This window comes from Raphanus sativus, chromosome 1 (assembly GCF_000801105.2).
Source record: "Raphanus sativus cultivar WK10039 chromosome 1, ASM80110v3, whole genome shotgun sequence".
Classification (NCBI taxonomy): domain Eukaryota; kingdom Viridiplantae; phylum Streptophyta; class Magnoliopsida; order Brassicales; family Brassicaceae; genus Raphanus; species Raphanus sativus.
In genome coordinates, this window is record NC_079511.1 from 23,570,205 (window position 1) to 23,586,244 (window position 16,040).

The 16,040-nt window shown below is 38.9% G+C and overlaps 3 protein-coding genes across 3 annotated transcripts; 2 read left to right on the top strand and 1 right to left on the bottom strand.

Moving 5' to 3' along the window:
• The first annotated feature begins 91 nt into the window (after positions 1-91).
• On the top strand, positions 92-2,569 carry LOC108849002 (uncharacterized). Its single transcript, XM_018622494.1, has one exon. It carries the CDS (start codon positions 92-94, stop codon positions 2,567-2,569), a length of 2,478 nt encoding a protein of 825 aa, XP_018477996.1.
• Positions 2,570-9,132: 6,563 nt separating this feature from the next.
• LOC108855140 (protein disulfide-isomerase 5-3-like) lies at positions 9,133-14,091 on the top strand. The gene is made up of 15 exons (XM_018628875.2): positions 9,133-9,173; positions 9,360-9,450; positions 9,556-9,650; positions 9,775-9,832; positions 10,588-10,775; positions 10,869-10,926; positions 12,181-12,221; positions 12,309-12,383; positions 12,480-12,536; positions 12,630-12,696; positions 13,011-13,136; positions 13,208-13,429; positions 13,504-13,665; positions 13,855-13,932; positions 14,014-14,091. Exons 1-15 carry the CDS (start codon positions 9,133-9,135, stop codon positions 14,089-14,091), a joined length of 1,437 nt encoding a protein of 478 aa, XP_018484377.1.
• A 458-nt stretch (positions 14,092-14,549) lies between these two features.
• Positions 14,550-15,427, bottom strand: LOC108856440 (early nodulin-like protein 9). Its single transcript, XM_018630237.2, has 2 exons — positions 15,226-15,427; positions 14,550-15,139 (listed from the first exon to the last, which is right to left on the bottom strand). The coding sequence occupies exons 1-2, from the start codon at positions 15,389-15,391 to the stop codon at positions 14,730-14,732; spliced, it is 576 nt and encodes a 191-aa protein (XP_018485739.1). The 5' UTR covers positions 15,392-15,427; the 3' UTR covers positions 14,550-14,729.
• Positions 15,428-16,040: the final 613 nt, after the last annotated feature.

Genomic DNA, 16,040 nt, shown 5'->3' on the forward strand with positions numbered 1-16,040 from the left:
GATTCCAGCTGTAGCTCTTTCACCTCTGCAACACGCGAACACCCCCGTCTTATTTTCATTTGACTCTCCCTTCAAATTTCGAACACCAAGAATGAGGAAAAGAACAAAGCTTTCATCTAACGAAGATCTTGTTGAAGAGAGAGAAGAGCTGATGGTATCTCTCTCTCAAAACAGAGTTTCTCTGCCCCCACACATTCAAACCTCAAACACCAGATCGAGAAAGAAAGAGGAGAAAAGGTTAAAACTTTCTTCTCCAGCAGTTGAAGATCTTGTTGAAGAGAGAGAAGACTTCATGGTGCTTCCTCCCTCTGGAAACAGTAGACCTAGTGAAAAAACCCATCTTTTGAAACCCTGTTTCACCACCTCCACTGAAGCTAATAAGCTTCCTCGTCAAAGCCTAAAGGCTCTGTCTTTGAGCGTTTCCTTCAATGGGTGGAGGTCTCCGAACGTAAAGTTCAAGTCTTGGGCTACAAAAATGTTATCTTTGCACGAACCCACTTGGAAAAAAGCTGGGATTCTCCAAGCAGTTGCTGTATCCACTATCAAAATCATCAAAGACTCCAATCTAGTCATGGGTGTTGCTGAGAGATGGTGTCCTGACACCAAAACCTTCCTCTTCCCTTGGGGTGAAGCAACGGTAACATTAGAGGATGTCATGGTTCTTCTAGGGTTCTCTGTTTTGGGTTCCTCTGTTTTCGCTCCTCTGGATGGCTCAGGAGAGGAGACTGTGAGGGAACTGAAGAAAGAATGGGTCAAGATTAAGAAAGATAACAATGTCAGTTTCGTAACTCAAGTCACATGGATGAGGAGGTTCATGGGCACTGGGGATGATGAGCTTGAGCATGCGGCTTTCCTTGCGTTGTGGCTTAGCTACTTTGTGTTACCAACAAGGTATTGCCATGTTGATAAAGCTGTTTTGCCAATTGCTGTCCATCTTTCGAGAGGTAATAGGATTGCTCTTGCTCCACCTGTTCTTGCTCACTTGTATGCTGACTTAACTCTCTTGAAAGACCACACTAGAGACTTCTCTTTCGACGAGATTGACCTGAGTGCCTTGTTTAAGCTGGTCCAAGTCTGGACATGGGAGAGACTCAAGGAACTGCAGCCAACACCTAATCTCCTGGCAAAGGGTGAGCCAAGGTTGGCTCTTTGGGATAACGTGGGACAGGGAGACAACAAGGATGTGAGAGAGATACTACACAAGTCAAAGATGGATAGTTTTGAGTGGAGACCATACACAAAGACTCTGAAAAACTGGCTGCTTCCTAAGTTCTACCCGGATAGAGAGATGTGGGTTTCTGTTGGTCCTGATCTTGATGAGGAATTCATCTCCTTTGCTAGATGCATCAAAGTGTCTGACCTTGTTGGAATTCACAGTGTGGAACACTACTTTCCCAACCGAGTGGCTTCACAGTTTGGTCTGCTTCAGGATGTTCCTTGTCCTCCTCTTAACAGGAACAAACTCTCCAAAGAGGCAGCTTGGGATGAGTACGATAAGCCTATTGATGGATTGACATTATTCATCCCTTCCCGTTCTGCCACTCCTCGTGTTACCCCAACGTTCCAGCGTTCTTTGAAGGAAAAGGGTGTTGTTGAATCAAGAAACATCATAGGTGGTGATTATGATGGTACATCATCTGCTTCAGGTTCTAGGAAACGGACACGCAGGGAGAGAGCTTGTACTATGGATCATTGTCAGGCACATGAGAGTGATGAAGAAAATCTTAGCCTCACCATTGCTCAACTTAGGAGACTTAGTATTAAAAAGTGTAGTGATGTAACGTATGGTGGAGAAGATGCTTCTGAACCGCTTGGGAAAAAGAGTAGGTTTGAGGCGGATAACAATGATTCAGGCCCTCATCAAGTGCTTGGTTTGATAAGAGCTGATGAAAATGAAACTGTACCACCACCACCAGAGATCGAGCAAAGGAATGATGGTAATGATGAAACTGGTAGCAGAACAGGGAGGAATATGGTTGATGAAAACAACTCTTCAGATCCTCCTGTTGGTTCTGATGATGACATTCTTGTGTCACCAACGCTAGAGAAAAGACAAACTTGTGATGATGAGCTTGATGTACATGGAAACAATGTGGAGAAGATGACTATGCCAGATGATGGCAACAAGGAGCCAGAGTGTCTGCTCCATGAAGATGGTGGAACGGCTGAGGAAAAGGCGAGCTCAGAGAAGAAGGAAGATGACAGTATGATCCAGACAAAGATTGCATCAAATGCAGACGACAATGAACCAAGTCCTTGTCAAAATCTTGCTACCGGAGGTTCTGAATTAATACCTGAGTCAAACAGTGGTAGCGCTGTAGGTGATGAAACTCAAGGACATGACTGCTTGTTTCATGATACTGTCCTTGGAAGTGAAGAAACTATGAAATCCAGTGATGAGTTAGAGAATGTTGGTGGTAGTGACTCATATGAAAAGAGAATCCACAATGTGAAGGTGCTTGCATTGTCCATAGAGGAGCGTATTATCAAGGCGCAAAGAAATGTGGCATGGTTGAAAGCAAGGAAAGCCACAAAACACAGGGGAGCAGCAGCAGCTCGTTTGATCTAAGGCAAGTTCAATGATGTTCTGTGAAGTCAAATGCAAGTAGGAAGAATATCAAATAACCATCTGAACTGTGTGGTCTTTTTTTTATGCTTTAGTTTCTTTTGAAGACTGGTTTGGTTTAAGTGTTTCATTTTGTAAGTTTTGAACTCAGTTATGAACTAATATAATAGCTTCTTGATGGCCCTGAATCCATCATGTGAAATAGATCATCACACCTAATCCAAGTTGTATGTTTTCATGAAAGGGATCCATGGGGTTTCATGAGGAACTATAGAATTGATACGAGCCTGTTTCCTTGTCTGAGCTCGAGTAATCGGTACCGTCGTAACGTAAGTAAGAACAGAGAATTATAAATTGCAAAACTTCCTTTAACCCTAGTCTCTCTTGAGAATAAGGTTAATGCTGGAATATGATTCTTTATTGATAACTAGATAGGTATATATAGAGCTACACAACCCATAGCTCTACGTAATAAGAATTGGAAAACTTCTTAATATCTAGGAATAGTAAAACTACCAAATATGCAATAATGTTTTAAGGAAAATTATTAGTTTTGGGTCTTCTTTCTCCTGTATGTGATACCATAGCGTGTATCATTACTCCCCTCCTCGACTAAGAGCTTGTCCTCAAGCTCTATTTCTGGAAATGCTTCACATAATTTCTCTGCATCTTCCCATGTTGCATTCTCTGAATCTTCAGTCCATTTGACAAGTACTTGTCGAACCCCTCCATGCATGCGAGCTCTCAGAAACTTGATTGGTCTAGCCGGTAATACTCGTCCCTGAAGGACCGGTGGCAACACAGTCTCTGTCTGGGGCCGATCTCCTTTATGCGCTTTCAACAGCGAGATGTGGAAAACATCATGAATCTGAGATCCCTCCGGTAGACGGAGACGATAGGAAACTGTTCCCACCCGAGCTAGTACTTCAAACGGTCCATAAAACTTGGGAGATAGTTTTGTGAACGCTCTCTTTGCGACGGTAAGCTGTCGGTACGGATGTAACTTCAACCAAACCCAGTCGCCTATATTGAATTCTACTGCACGATGATGTTTATCGTATATTGCTTTCATTCGATTCTGAGCTTCCGACAACCGATCCCATGCCACTGCTAAAAACTCATCCCTTTTCTCTAATTCAACGTTGACAGCTTCAACCTTGGAACTTCCTGCATTGTAGTCCAAGAGACGAGGTGGTTCCCTTCCATATACCATTTGAAACGGAGTCACTTTGAGGCTTGTGTGATAAGATGTGTTATAGCAATATTCCACCCAAGGAAGCCATGTGAGCCACTTCCGAGGCTCATCCCCTGTCACACACCGAAGGTACATTTCCAAAGTGCGATTTACTACCTCGGTTTGCCCATCGGATTGGGGTCGATAAGCTGTTGTGAAGCATAGGTTGGTTCCCATGAGTCGAAACAATTCTCGCCAAAAAATACTGCAGAACACTTTGTCTCTGTCGGATACGATCGTTTCAGGTATACCATGCAATCTTACAATGTCCCGGAAGAAAGCTTGTGCTACCGAGATCGCTGTATATGGGTGACTTAAAGCAATAAAATGAGCATATTTTGAAAAACGATCGACCCCAACCAGAATTACCGTTTTCCCTGATACTTTCGGCAAAGCTTCAACGAAATCCATAGAGATGTCAGCCCAAATTTTTGTTGGAATTGATAATGGTTGCAACAGACCTGCGGGTCGTAGCGTTTCCCATTTATTCTGTTGACATATCTGGCAGGTACTCACAAACTCTTGAATGTTCTTCTTCCATCCCTTCCAATAAAAATCTCGACGGATTCTTTCCATAGTTTTCTGGACACCTTCATGACCGAAATTGTGGAAACCCGCCACCACTTCTTGAACCAACCCTGAGCTCGAATCCAAGTAAACCAGCCCTTTGCGAAAAATAAGTCCATTCTTAGCTTCCCATATGCTGGACTCTTCCCCGCGAATGATCCTATCTCGAAGCTCTCCAAGCGTATTACTGTTCCGGATCTCTTGACGAATTCGTGCGAAGATATCATTGCCTGAGTTTGTTAGTGCATATGCGGCACACTCATCCTCTGGCTTATTGTCGCTGCGTCGAGAAAGAGCATCAGCGACCTTATTAGTCATTCCCGAACGATACTCCACTGTAAAATCAAACCCTAGGAGCTTACTGATCCAATGCACTTGTGGAGATGTGGATAAGCGTTGTTCGAGCAAATATTTTAGGCTATAATGATCTGTACGTATGAGGAAACGGCGACCCCACAAGTACGGCCTCCAGTGAATCACAGCTTTCGCCAATCCTATTAGTTCTCTTTCATATGCAGCAAGTTTAACATGACGAGCCGCTAACGTGCGACTGAAGAATGCTATGGGATGTCCTTCTTGTTGTAGCACTGCTCCAATGCCGCTACCCGAAGCGTCGCACTCGACCACAAATTCCTTGGTGAAATCAGGTAATGCCAAAACCGGTGACTCCGAAAGGGATTTTTTTAAGGCCAGAAAAGCAGTGGTTGCCTCCTTGTTCCAAATAAACCTTGTTTTCTTGAGAAGTGTAGTCAACGGTGCTGCTATAATCCCATATTCCTGTATGAACTTGCGGTAGTACCCGGACAACCCCAAAAATCCCCGCAGAGCTCGAATGGACGCCGGCTCGGGCCAGTTAGTAATGGCTTCAATTTTTTTTTGATCAACTCTGACCCCTTCTTGTGAAATAATATGCCCGAGATATCCGACTTCTTGTTTTCCAAAGGAACACTTCATCTTTTTCAGTAGTAACTTGTGTTCTTGTAGCACACGAAACACATACTCGACATGACGTACATGATCTGCCCACGTTGGACTATAGATCAAAATATCGTCAAAAAATACTAATACAAACTTCCGAAGCACATTAGTGAATATCGAGTTCATAAGGCTTTGAAAAGTGGAGGGAGCATTAGCAAGTCCAAAAGGCATTACTAGGAATTCGTAGTGGCCGTGGTGTGTACGAAACGCTGTTTTCTCAATGTCACCTTCACACATACGGACCTGGTGATACCCGGACGTTAAATCCAACTTTGTAAAGAATCGTGCTCCATGTAACTCGTCGAGTAACTCATCCACAACTGGAATTGGGAACTTGTCTTTTACTGTGATTTTATTGAGTTCGCGATAATCAATGCAGAAACGCCAAGTATTATCAGGCTTCTTCACGAGCAATACCGGTGAGGAGAAAGGAGAGCTACTTGGCCGAATAACTTTGTTGCGAAGCATCTCGGCACACTGTTTTTCAATTTCATCTTTCAACAAGTGTGGGTAGCGGTATGGTCGTATCGCCACAGGGTTTGATCCCTGGATTAATCGAATACGATGATCACATTCTCTCTTTGGTGGAAGACCAACTGGTTTCGCAAACACCTTCTCAAACTTGGTGATCACTGTATCGAGTAATCCGTAGGAGATGTCCGGACTGAGAGCATGAATGCTCGGCTCAGTTTCATGTGGATAAGGCCATTGATCAACCCCTGGTGTCGTAAACACTTCTTCTTCGTCTGATAACCAGCTATCCAATGTATTCGAGTCACACTCTAGTGAGTGAAGCGAAGCTTGTTCAGCATCTCTAGCTCCAGCTTCCCCGTGCCATATCACATCCTTTGAACCATGATTAAACTCAACTGTTTTATTTAAACCATCCCATATCACTCTTCCTAACGCGTTTAGCCATCTGATCCCGAGAACCACATCAAAGCCGGTCAAAGGAATTGCAAAACAATCTGTTTTAAACTGATGGCCTTGTACCATCATTGTAATTCCTTGACAAAACCCATCGATCGCACATCTCCCTCCATCAGCGAGAGCCACGGTCCTTCCTGGTTTCCGGTGTACCGGAATCCCTAGTTTATTCACCAAACTGCTTTTAATAAAATTGTGGGTACTCCCTGTATCAAGCAATACCCAACCTGTTCCTGTGGCAATGTCAGCTTGTACTTGAAAAGTTCTTTCAGACTGTTCTCCATTCATGGCATTTAGCGATATCTCCAAGTCCTCTTCCTCAACCCACTCGTCTTCTTTATTGTCTCCCTCTGCAACTGGCATGATGTAGAAGAGAACCGGAGTACAAACATGGCCATGTGTGTACAATTCATCACAATTGAAACAGAGCCCTTTTGCTCTTCTATCCGCCATCTCCGCTGGTGTCAGTTTTTTCCAGAATTTCTTCTGGACTGCCTGTTTTTGTGATCCCGGTTTTGATGAATCCGTGCTTGATTTTGTAACTTTAGCTTCTGATCCCCGGCTCTCTTGTCGACTTGACACACTGATTGTTTTAGTGATCGGCGCCAGATGACCCCCAAACGTCCTGGTTCGTTTGTCACTGTCAATTTTATACTCGTTATCGCGAGCAAATTCCATGGCTTCAAAAATCGTTCCTGGTCTTAGATACTCCACTTCTTTTCTCAAGTTATCGGTCAAACCGGCACAGAATTGCCACAACTGTTGATCACCCGAGAGTCTTGTTTGTCGGCTTAAGCATTCTTCAAACTGACTACAGTATTCGTCCACTGTTCCCGTGTGCCTAAGATTCGACAACTCTCCCACTGGGTTTACTGCATCTGCTTTTCCAAATCGACTTTTACAAACCCTTTTAAACTCTTCCCATCCAAGCTTATGTGTTACCAATCGCCGTAAGTTGAGGTTCCAGTGGTAAGCTTGTCCGGTTAAGACAAAGGATGCTTGTCTGACTTTTGCGTCATCACTGAATATTCTTTGGTCTGCAAAAAAATCATCACACTTTTGTAACCACTCCATAGCATTCGTTGTCCCATCAAACGGTGGAAACTCTATTTTGGCTGCCTTCACACATTTTCTTTCGAAGTTGTTGCTTCTGTCCTCACGAGCTTCATAATATTCTCTCTCCGGCAACCCCTCCAAGTTTCGAAAATCTCCAGGATTTGGAAGATAGTCGAGTGGTGCTGCTCCGATTGGTCTGACATTCCAGTCTCCTCCTCCATCAGCTCGACGATTTCCTCGTTCTCTGCCCACCGCTCGTGCCTGCCATGGTCCACTGAAGTTACCGGGTCGTTGGTACCCTCCAAGGGACGTGCCTGCTTCCCCTGCTTGTAGCGGCAGTGCTTTTCCTCCCTTGCTCCTACTAAAGTTCTCAACTTCGGATAGCTCTTCTGTTGAAAATTTGATAGCCGATGAATGATCTTGAAGAACCCCCTTCTTCTTAATATCTTGAGCTTTAGGAGATGAAGGCTGTGATTCCAAAGCATTCACTCTTTCTGTTAGGGATCTCAAATCACTCTTCAACTCACTCCCCATGTTTTCGATCTTTGCCATCATAATAGCAAGTTGCTCCATGACATTTGTTTCCTCTCCCATCGAATCGTTCGGCTCTGATACCAAATTGATACGAGCATGTTTCCTTGTCTGAGCTCGAGTAATCGGTGCCGTCGTAACGTAAGTAAGAACAGAGAATTATAAATTGCAAAACTTCCTTTAACCCTAGTCTCTCTTGAGAATAAGGTTAATGCTGAAAGATGATTCTTTATTGATAACTAGATAGGTATATATAGAGCTACACAACCCATAGCTCTACATAATAAGAATTGGAAAACTTCTTAATATCTAGGAATAGTAAAACTACCAAATCTGCAATAATGTTTTAAGGAAAATTATTAGTTTTGGGTCTTCTTTCTCCTGTATGTGATACCATAGCGTGTATCAAGAATCTAAGATAAATGAAACTATGAATGGACGCAGAGAGAGGACTCTGCATAGTTCCTTTTCTATGTTATTTAACTTATTTGATTATTCATTGATTCTTTTGTTATGAATTAACTGTAATCATTACTTTTTTTATCATCCTTATTATTATTTACTATTGACAAGCAAAGATTTATGGTCTAATTCATATTGAAAATTGAACAAGTACAAACACTCAGAGAACAACCACAAGCAAAAGAAGAGTTGTGAGAAATGTAGTAATTACCTCGGAAACAGAGGAGGAGGATGACAAGAAGCAGCTTCTTTAAGAGAAGCGAGCTAACAACAAAGAAACTGAAGAGCTCTCAATCAAACAACTTGCTGCAACTACTCTACTCACTCACTCTCATGTTCCGTTAGAACCAGAGTACTGCTAATGAATTAAAAAAAAGTTCACACCTTTATAATTATTTTCATGAATGAATCAAATTGAAATCAACACATAAAAGTAAGCATTTGAGGAGACGAGCTTCTTCTTTCATCAGAACAGCTCTCGTTATTATTTCTACAAACGACGACGTTTCTACAGGTTAAAAAGTCAAAGTTAGTTTTTGTTTCTTTTTTTTATTATTTTAAAGAAGGGTCAAAGATCAAAACAGAGTACTTCACGTGTGAGTGATACCATAATTCTAGTTCTAAATATAGTATGAATATAGTATGATGCTTTCCTATTTCATTTTCAAACGAGAGAAACAGAGATCATTTATTTTTTGATCAAAAAAAAAAGAAAAAGAAACAGAGATCACTGTTGTGTTCAAAAAAAAAAAACAGAGATCACTGTCGAGATCTGCTTTTGTTTTAATTTTGTTTCTTCTTTGTCGCAGCCATGGTTTCCACCACTAAGATCAAGTCCGTTGATTTCTACAGGTAACCCTCTCTTGATATATATATATATATATATTGACTTTTCATGCACATGCATAAAGTCTGTATCTTTCTTTTTATATCTGGACAATATGCATTCTGATTATGGATTACTATACTCTCAGTATTGTGGATGGTTTCTGTTGTTTGGACTTAGAGGCTGAGTGTAATTTTGTCTTGTCATTTCAGAAAAATCCCAAGAGATTTGACAGAGGCATCTCTCTCCGGTGCTGGTTTATCCATTGTAGCTGCCCTCGCTATGATGTTTTTGTTTGGAATGGTAAAGAACGTCCTCTCTTTCATGCTTTGTTTGTGTGAAGAGTCTATATCATCATATGATTATGCATTTGTCTCAATGATTCTTCCTAATGGTTTATACTCGTAGGAGCTGAGTACTTATTTGGCAGTTACCACTCAGACATCTGTAATAGTTGACAATAGCTCTGATGATGACTTCTTACAAATTGATTTCAATGTCAGGTAGAATGAACAACACAAACATGCCATTTTATTATTCTGATTCATACTTCTTGTATATGTTATATGTTTCAATCTTTATCTACAATGCTGGTGGTTTCATTATAAAATTGACCCTTTTGTGTAGCTTTCCTGCTCTCTCATGTGAATTTGCATCTGTTGATGTAAGCGACGTGTTGTCAACTGTAAGTTCATGTTTCTATTTCTCAGTCTTTCGGTTTCTGCCAGAATTTATCGTCTCCCCACTGTTTGTACAATAGACAATTTTATTCGAAATCCGAAGAACCAAATCAACGGAAAATCCAATCTGAAACCAAATCCAGGCCGTAAATCATATTTGAACGATTTCTATACATACTAAAACCAAACCGAAAATCGAATAGGCATCAGTATCCAAACATGTGAAATAATAATATTATCCCTAAAAATATTATTTAAATTTAAACATAAATAACATATTTATAATTATAATTTATTAACCTATTAAAAATATCTGACAGTATGAAAAAAATTGAATTACATGAATATCTAAAATTATCTGTATTTGAATTTATTATCTAGAATAATTTATTTATTTTTAATATTTTTATTTGAACATCTAAATTATGTGATATTATACCCGGTAACTTTTCTGAATTACCAAAACCAAACTGGAATCAGTTAACCTGATTTTTTTTTCGGGAGATTAGCCAATTCTAGTTTTATTAATCGAAACGAACCGATCCAAACAAAAATTCCCTTTAGTTTTAATAGATCCTAATTTCTCTTGCCCAACCCATCTTATATCCAGAATAAGCGATATGAACAAAACCAAATACCCGAATGTCCAAGCCTAACTATCTGTATAAATTCAATGTGTAAAAGTAAAAGTCTTAGACATAACACTCACGAAATGTGTTGTTTTAAATAACCTATTTAAACTTTGTTGGTAATTCTTCAGAACAGGTTGAACCTAACGAAAGAAATAAAGAAAGTTCCAATCGATCCGCATTTAAGAGAAACTGGGGAGGAGTACCACCCCACCCCTAACTTAGATCTCATCCACCATGGAGACGAACATCAGGTCGACGACAATGCTTATGCTGCTATATCTTTAACTGGTGCTATTTTTGACAAGATTTCACATAAGTAAGTTGGCAACATCTTTTACTTTGTATGTACAACTATAAGTACATGTCCAAGTGTTTGATGAACTACTGGAACCGAACTTTCTTTATGCAGATTCCCAATTTTGGTTGTTAACTTCTATGCGCCATGGTGCTACTGGAGTAGTCGCTTGGTAATGTTGTTCTGTCTTTTCTTAGGGAGTCTTGTCACTTTTCTTAAATTTCCATGAAGAATATGTTACAAAGACTAGCTAAACATTTCTTTTTGGTAGATGAATCAAAAAAAGTTGGGTTTTTAGTGATTAAAACCCTCAACTATTTTTAAATCGTAAAATAAATTTTCAACTATTTTTCTAGTGTTTTAACCCCTCAACTTACAAATTGTTAGTGTATGTCACCCTCCGTCTATAATTCTGTAACGGAAGGTGATATACGGTTTGTAAGTTGAGAGGTTAAAACACTAAAACAATAGTTGAAGGTTTATTTTACGATTCAAAAATAGTTGAGGGTTTTAATCACTAAAACACACTTTTAAACAAATTAGAAGGAAAAAAATGAATTAATGTTTCTCTAATTATCAAATATTTTTGTTAACTAAGAATATTTTAGCTTAGATAGTATGCCTGTAAACTGATAGTGGAATGACAGTAGCATAAGTGAAGAAAAAAGAAGACTGTAAATCCAGTTAAAAAAAGTTGGTTATCAGATAATATGACTTCTATGTAAAGAAGTTTAATTCACGAAAAGAAAGATCGGATTGCTGGGACCCAGTTAAGAAAAATATTTAAGATAATGAGTTAGGCCATCTGATGGGAATATCTAATTGTGAATGAAACTTATTTACTTGAAATTTGTATTATCTGATAACCATTTTTTTTAACTGGGTTTACAGCTTCTTTTTTTTCTCTTCGCTTAGGCTATTATTGTCCCATTGTCAGTTTATAGTCATATTGTCTAAGTTAAAATGTTCTTAGTTAACAAAAAATATTTGATAATTAGAAAAATATCAACTCATTTATCTATTTCCTTTTAATTTGTTTAAAAATGTGTTTTAGTGATTAAAACCCTCAACTATTTTTTGAATCATAAAATAAACCCTCAACTATTTTTTGAATCATAAAATAAACCCTCAACTATTTTTTTAGTGTTTTATTAACCCCTCAACTTACAAATCGTTAACATATATCACCTTCCGTTACAGAATTATAGACGGAAGGTGACATACACTAATAATTTATAAGTTGAGGGGTTAAAACACTAAAAAAATAGTTGAGGATTTATTTTACGATTTAAAAATAGTTGAGGGTTTTAATCACTAAAAACCCAAAAAAGTTTTATGAGTTTTTACTTTTTATCAGTCTGATTACCGATGTTCATGCTTAGTCTTTTACAGTGTTTCTTTTCCTATCTATGCTAAAAAATTTCAGAGACCATCTTGGGAGAAAGCAGCTGAGATTACAAGGCAGAAGTGTGTATTGTGTCCTTTTCTATCAGTTTCTAAACTTTGAAGAATCATCAAGTCGGGGGCTTATCTAATGACTCTTTGGCATTGCAGATATGGTCCTGATAGTGATGGGCGTGTCCTACTTGGAAGTGTTGATTGCACTGAAGAACCTGCTCTATGTACAAAGTAAATCATTGTTATGTTTCACTCCCATATTCCTTTCTCTTGTTTTCAAAATAGTTTTTGTATTAGTTTGACCTATCCTAATCTATCAAAATCAAGGTATCATATACAAGGCTATCCATCCATTCGTATCTTCCACAACGGTAGTGATCTTAGGTGAGCTTATTGTCGCCATTAGCTGCTTTAATCTACCAGTAGCATGCCAATAAACTGTTTTGCTTATTATCTTGACTATCTAATCTTGCTCAGGGACGATCATGGGCACCAAGAACATGATTCTTACCATGGAAATCGGGACACAGAGAGCTTAGTCAAGGTAGACTAACCTGAACTATATTCTACCATTAGGAATATATAATTGTAGTTGTTTCATCCTTATACCACTTTGTATACCATGTAAAATATTATAGAATAAGAATGTTAGACTATGTTACTGTGTTGTGTTTGATACAAGGTTTATATATATATAGTGATTAGCATTAACATATTTTACATGGTAAGATAGAAACCATATAGTAGTAATATAAAAATATACTAGAATTATATTTCAGGATTTCAAGATTTTATAGATGCACATCTTGCTACATAATTTATCTTGAATATATACATAAGAAAATTTGCTTCTTCCAGATGGTGGACGAACTGCTCAGACCTATCAAGAAGTTTGATGGTACACCTAATCATGCGGCTTCAAGTATTAGAAAGGCACCAGTTAGTGGAGGCTGTAGAATCGAAGGCTATGTGCGTGCCAAGAAGGTAAGAGTTTTCAATGTTCTTATTTCTTCTAATGGTGCCATTTTGTTATTGATATTATAATTTATTTCCAGGTTCCTGGTGAACTCGTTATCTCAGCTGTTTCAGGGGCTCATTCATTCGATGCTTCTCGAATGAACATGACACATTTTGTAAACCATCTATCGTTTGGTAGGATGATTTCAGCTAGGTTGTTGACTGATATGAAACGGTTACTGCCTTATCTTGGTCTAAGCCATGACAGGCTTAATGGAAAATGGTTCGTTAATGAAGGAAAGTTTGCTGCTAATGTTACTGTAAGTTTTCACAAAAACTTTTACGTGAAGTTACTTTCAAGGTTTCTCTTTATAAACATGGGGAAAAAATACAGATCGAACATTATCTTCAAGTAGTAAAAACAGAAGTCGTTTCAAGAAGGTTCGGTCAAGAATACTCAGTGATTGAGGAATATGAATATACAGCTCATAGCAGTGTGGCTCATGGTTACTATTACCCTGTTGCAAAGTTTCACTTCGACCTCTCTCCTATGCAGGTTTCTTTCCTCATTCTATCTCTCTCTCTCTCCATAAACATTTTTATGTTAATTTTAAAACTGCAAAATTAACAATGAGAGCCACACACATGTATGTATAATGGATTTTAAAAAAAATTGTGAGCTAAGACGAATGCTTAGAAGATGCCCTGCTTACCGTTTTGATCATTGCTTTGGTTTCTTTTCTAGGTCATGATAAGCGAGAACCCAAAGTCATTCTCACACTTCGTTACAAATGTTTGCGCCATAATAGGTGGTGTTTTCACGGTATAGTATTCTTTTCTTTTTGCCTCTAAATTTGTATCATTCTCTTCTGTATTACATATGATTCTGCTTTTTGGACTTCAGGTTGCCGGGATACTAGATTCGATATTTCAAAGCACTTACGGAATAATGAAAAAGGTCGAACTAGGGAAGAACTTTTGAAAGGGAGGAGTGAGTGATTACAAGTTGAATTTTTCAGTTTTATTTTTTATGTCTACAAAACCATACAAGAAGATCTCGGTTCTTAAATAATTTGTAGACTGTTTGTTTTGGAATAAAAGTTCCAAAGAGAAGATAAATAATAGCATCTTGATGATTCTTGATCTTTATATTAGACACATAGTTGTCCCACATCAGTAGTTGAAAGGGATCCTTAGTAATATAAAAGATAGATGAGCCTCTCCACTAATCACCAATTGGTTTTAAATGTGAAGCCCATCTAGCTTAACATGGTATCAGAGCCCGATCCAAACAATCCAACCCGATCCACATCGATCTGGCCCAAAGTTGGCCCATCGATCCTTGCCCGAGCATTCCGGGATTGATGCTTAGAGAACCATCATCTCGAGGGGGCATATTAGACACATAGTTGTCCCACATCGGTAGTTAGAAGGGATCCTTAGTTATATATAAGATAGATGAGCTTCTCCACTAATCACCAATTGGTTTTAAGTGTGAAGCCCATCTAACTTAACACTTTATCCTTCATATATATTGGTCTAAATGGTTATATAAGTTTTGCATATCATTTACATTATCTGAAAAGAGAAAAGAACAGCACACAAACTAGTTTACCAACTTTAGCTGAAAAGAGAGAGAAATATTATAACAATGAAAGCAGAAGGCAGAACAGAGGAGGCAAAAGGTGAAGCTGTGTTTCCAGGAGTATCTTGTGAAGGCGCCGGGGTTATTTCAAAGGTTCCTGTGTAAGTAGGAGAGGGTGAGGATTCCACCGAAGGTGAAGGAGGTGGTGAAGATTCGGTTGTTGTTTTTGTACTGCTTCTATCAGCCATGACAATGATTACAAGCTTTTGGTTCTTGTGACAATTGTCTTTGTTTCCACTGATGAAATAGTATGGTCCCGATCGGTCAAGCGTGATGGAAGTGTGTCCGTCTGTGAATTTAGCAGTGGGTTCCTCGGTGTTGCAGCTATCGTAAGCATCTCTTGTCACTTGAAGCACTGAGTCTTGGTTTTGTTGGTAGACAAAAACTGCATTACTTTTGACCATGAGTATGATGCCATCATAAAAGATCTATGTATCAAATAGAGCAGAGTAGGTTTTGCTAGGAACTTACGCAAAGAGTCACTGATTTGGAATCTGCTTTTTTCTGCCCATTGATTGTATAGTTGATCATCTGAGGGAACAGTCCAACCCTTTGATCCTCCTACAACAAACTCTCTGGCGCAGACCGTGTTAATAATTACAAGAAGACACACAAGAAAGCTGAACCTATGAAGCATCTTTGTTAATTGTTATGATTAGGTCTCTTAGTTTTTTTTTTATGAATGTATGTTAAGGAATAGATGGTGAAAGGACACAGAGTTTTTATACAAAAGGTAAGGCTTTTAGGCAACCTTTCTTTAGATTCTCCCAATTCCTTTTGATATCTTGATAAGAAAAGCAAAGGAAAGCATAAATGTTTGGAATCGTTGGTGACTTTGTTTACAAGTAACGGGTTTGAATCATTTTTGTGATATAATATAAAAAACTTGTGGTACATTTACAACAGTTCAAACTTAAAAATATGGTTTTCTAAAGAACTGTATTTTCTCTTTTTTACGGAAACAGTTCCTATCGGCACACTGAATAAGTAGCGTGGTTACCAAGGTATCTTCATGTGTAGATTTTTTGTTGGAAAGGGAATTATATCCCTTTTTGTCTCTTTCTTGTTATGGCCTAAAACACATCTTTTAACCTTTCCTCTTGAATGAATGATCAATAAAAAGTCTTCTCGAGGAACCCATATCTCATTCTTAAAACTCTCTTAACCAACCCTGCTCTTAACAGTCATCCTAAACACTAGTTAAACAGATTTCAAGTACAGTTTTTTCTTCCTCACTGCCCCTCCGATTGCTTGAGCCCAAGGCAACTGAAAAAGCCCTTCCCGCG

Bases quoted from the DNA above. Each gene is read 5' to 3' on its own strand.
- LOC108849002 (XM_018622494.1), top strand. From the start codon at position 92: ATGAGGAAAAGAACAAAGCTTTCATCTAACGAAGATCTTGTTGAAGAG.
- LOC108856440 (XM_018630237.2), bottom strand. From the start codon at position 15,391: ATGCTTCATAGGTTCAGCTTTCTTGTGTGTCTTCTTGTAATTATTAAC. The intron at 15,140-15,225 runs GTAAGTTCCTAG...AAAGTAATGCAG, and splicing joins CCAAATCAGTGACTCTTTGC to TTTTTGTCTACCAACAAAAC.
- LOC108855140 (XM_018628875.2), top strand. From the start codon at position 9,133: ATGGTTTCCACCACTAAGATCAAGTCCGTTGATTTCTACAG. The intron at 9,451-9,555 runs GTAAAGAACGTC...TTATACTCGTAG, and splicing joins TGATGTTTTTGTTTGGAATG to GAGCTGAGTACTTATTTGGC. The intron at 12,384-12,479 runs GTAAATCATTGT...ATCAAAATCAAG, and splicing joins GAACCTGCTCTATGTACAAA to GTATCATATACAAGGCTATC.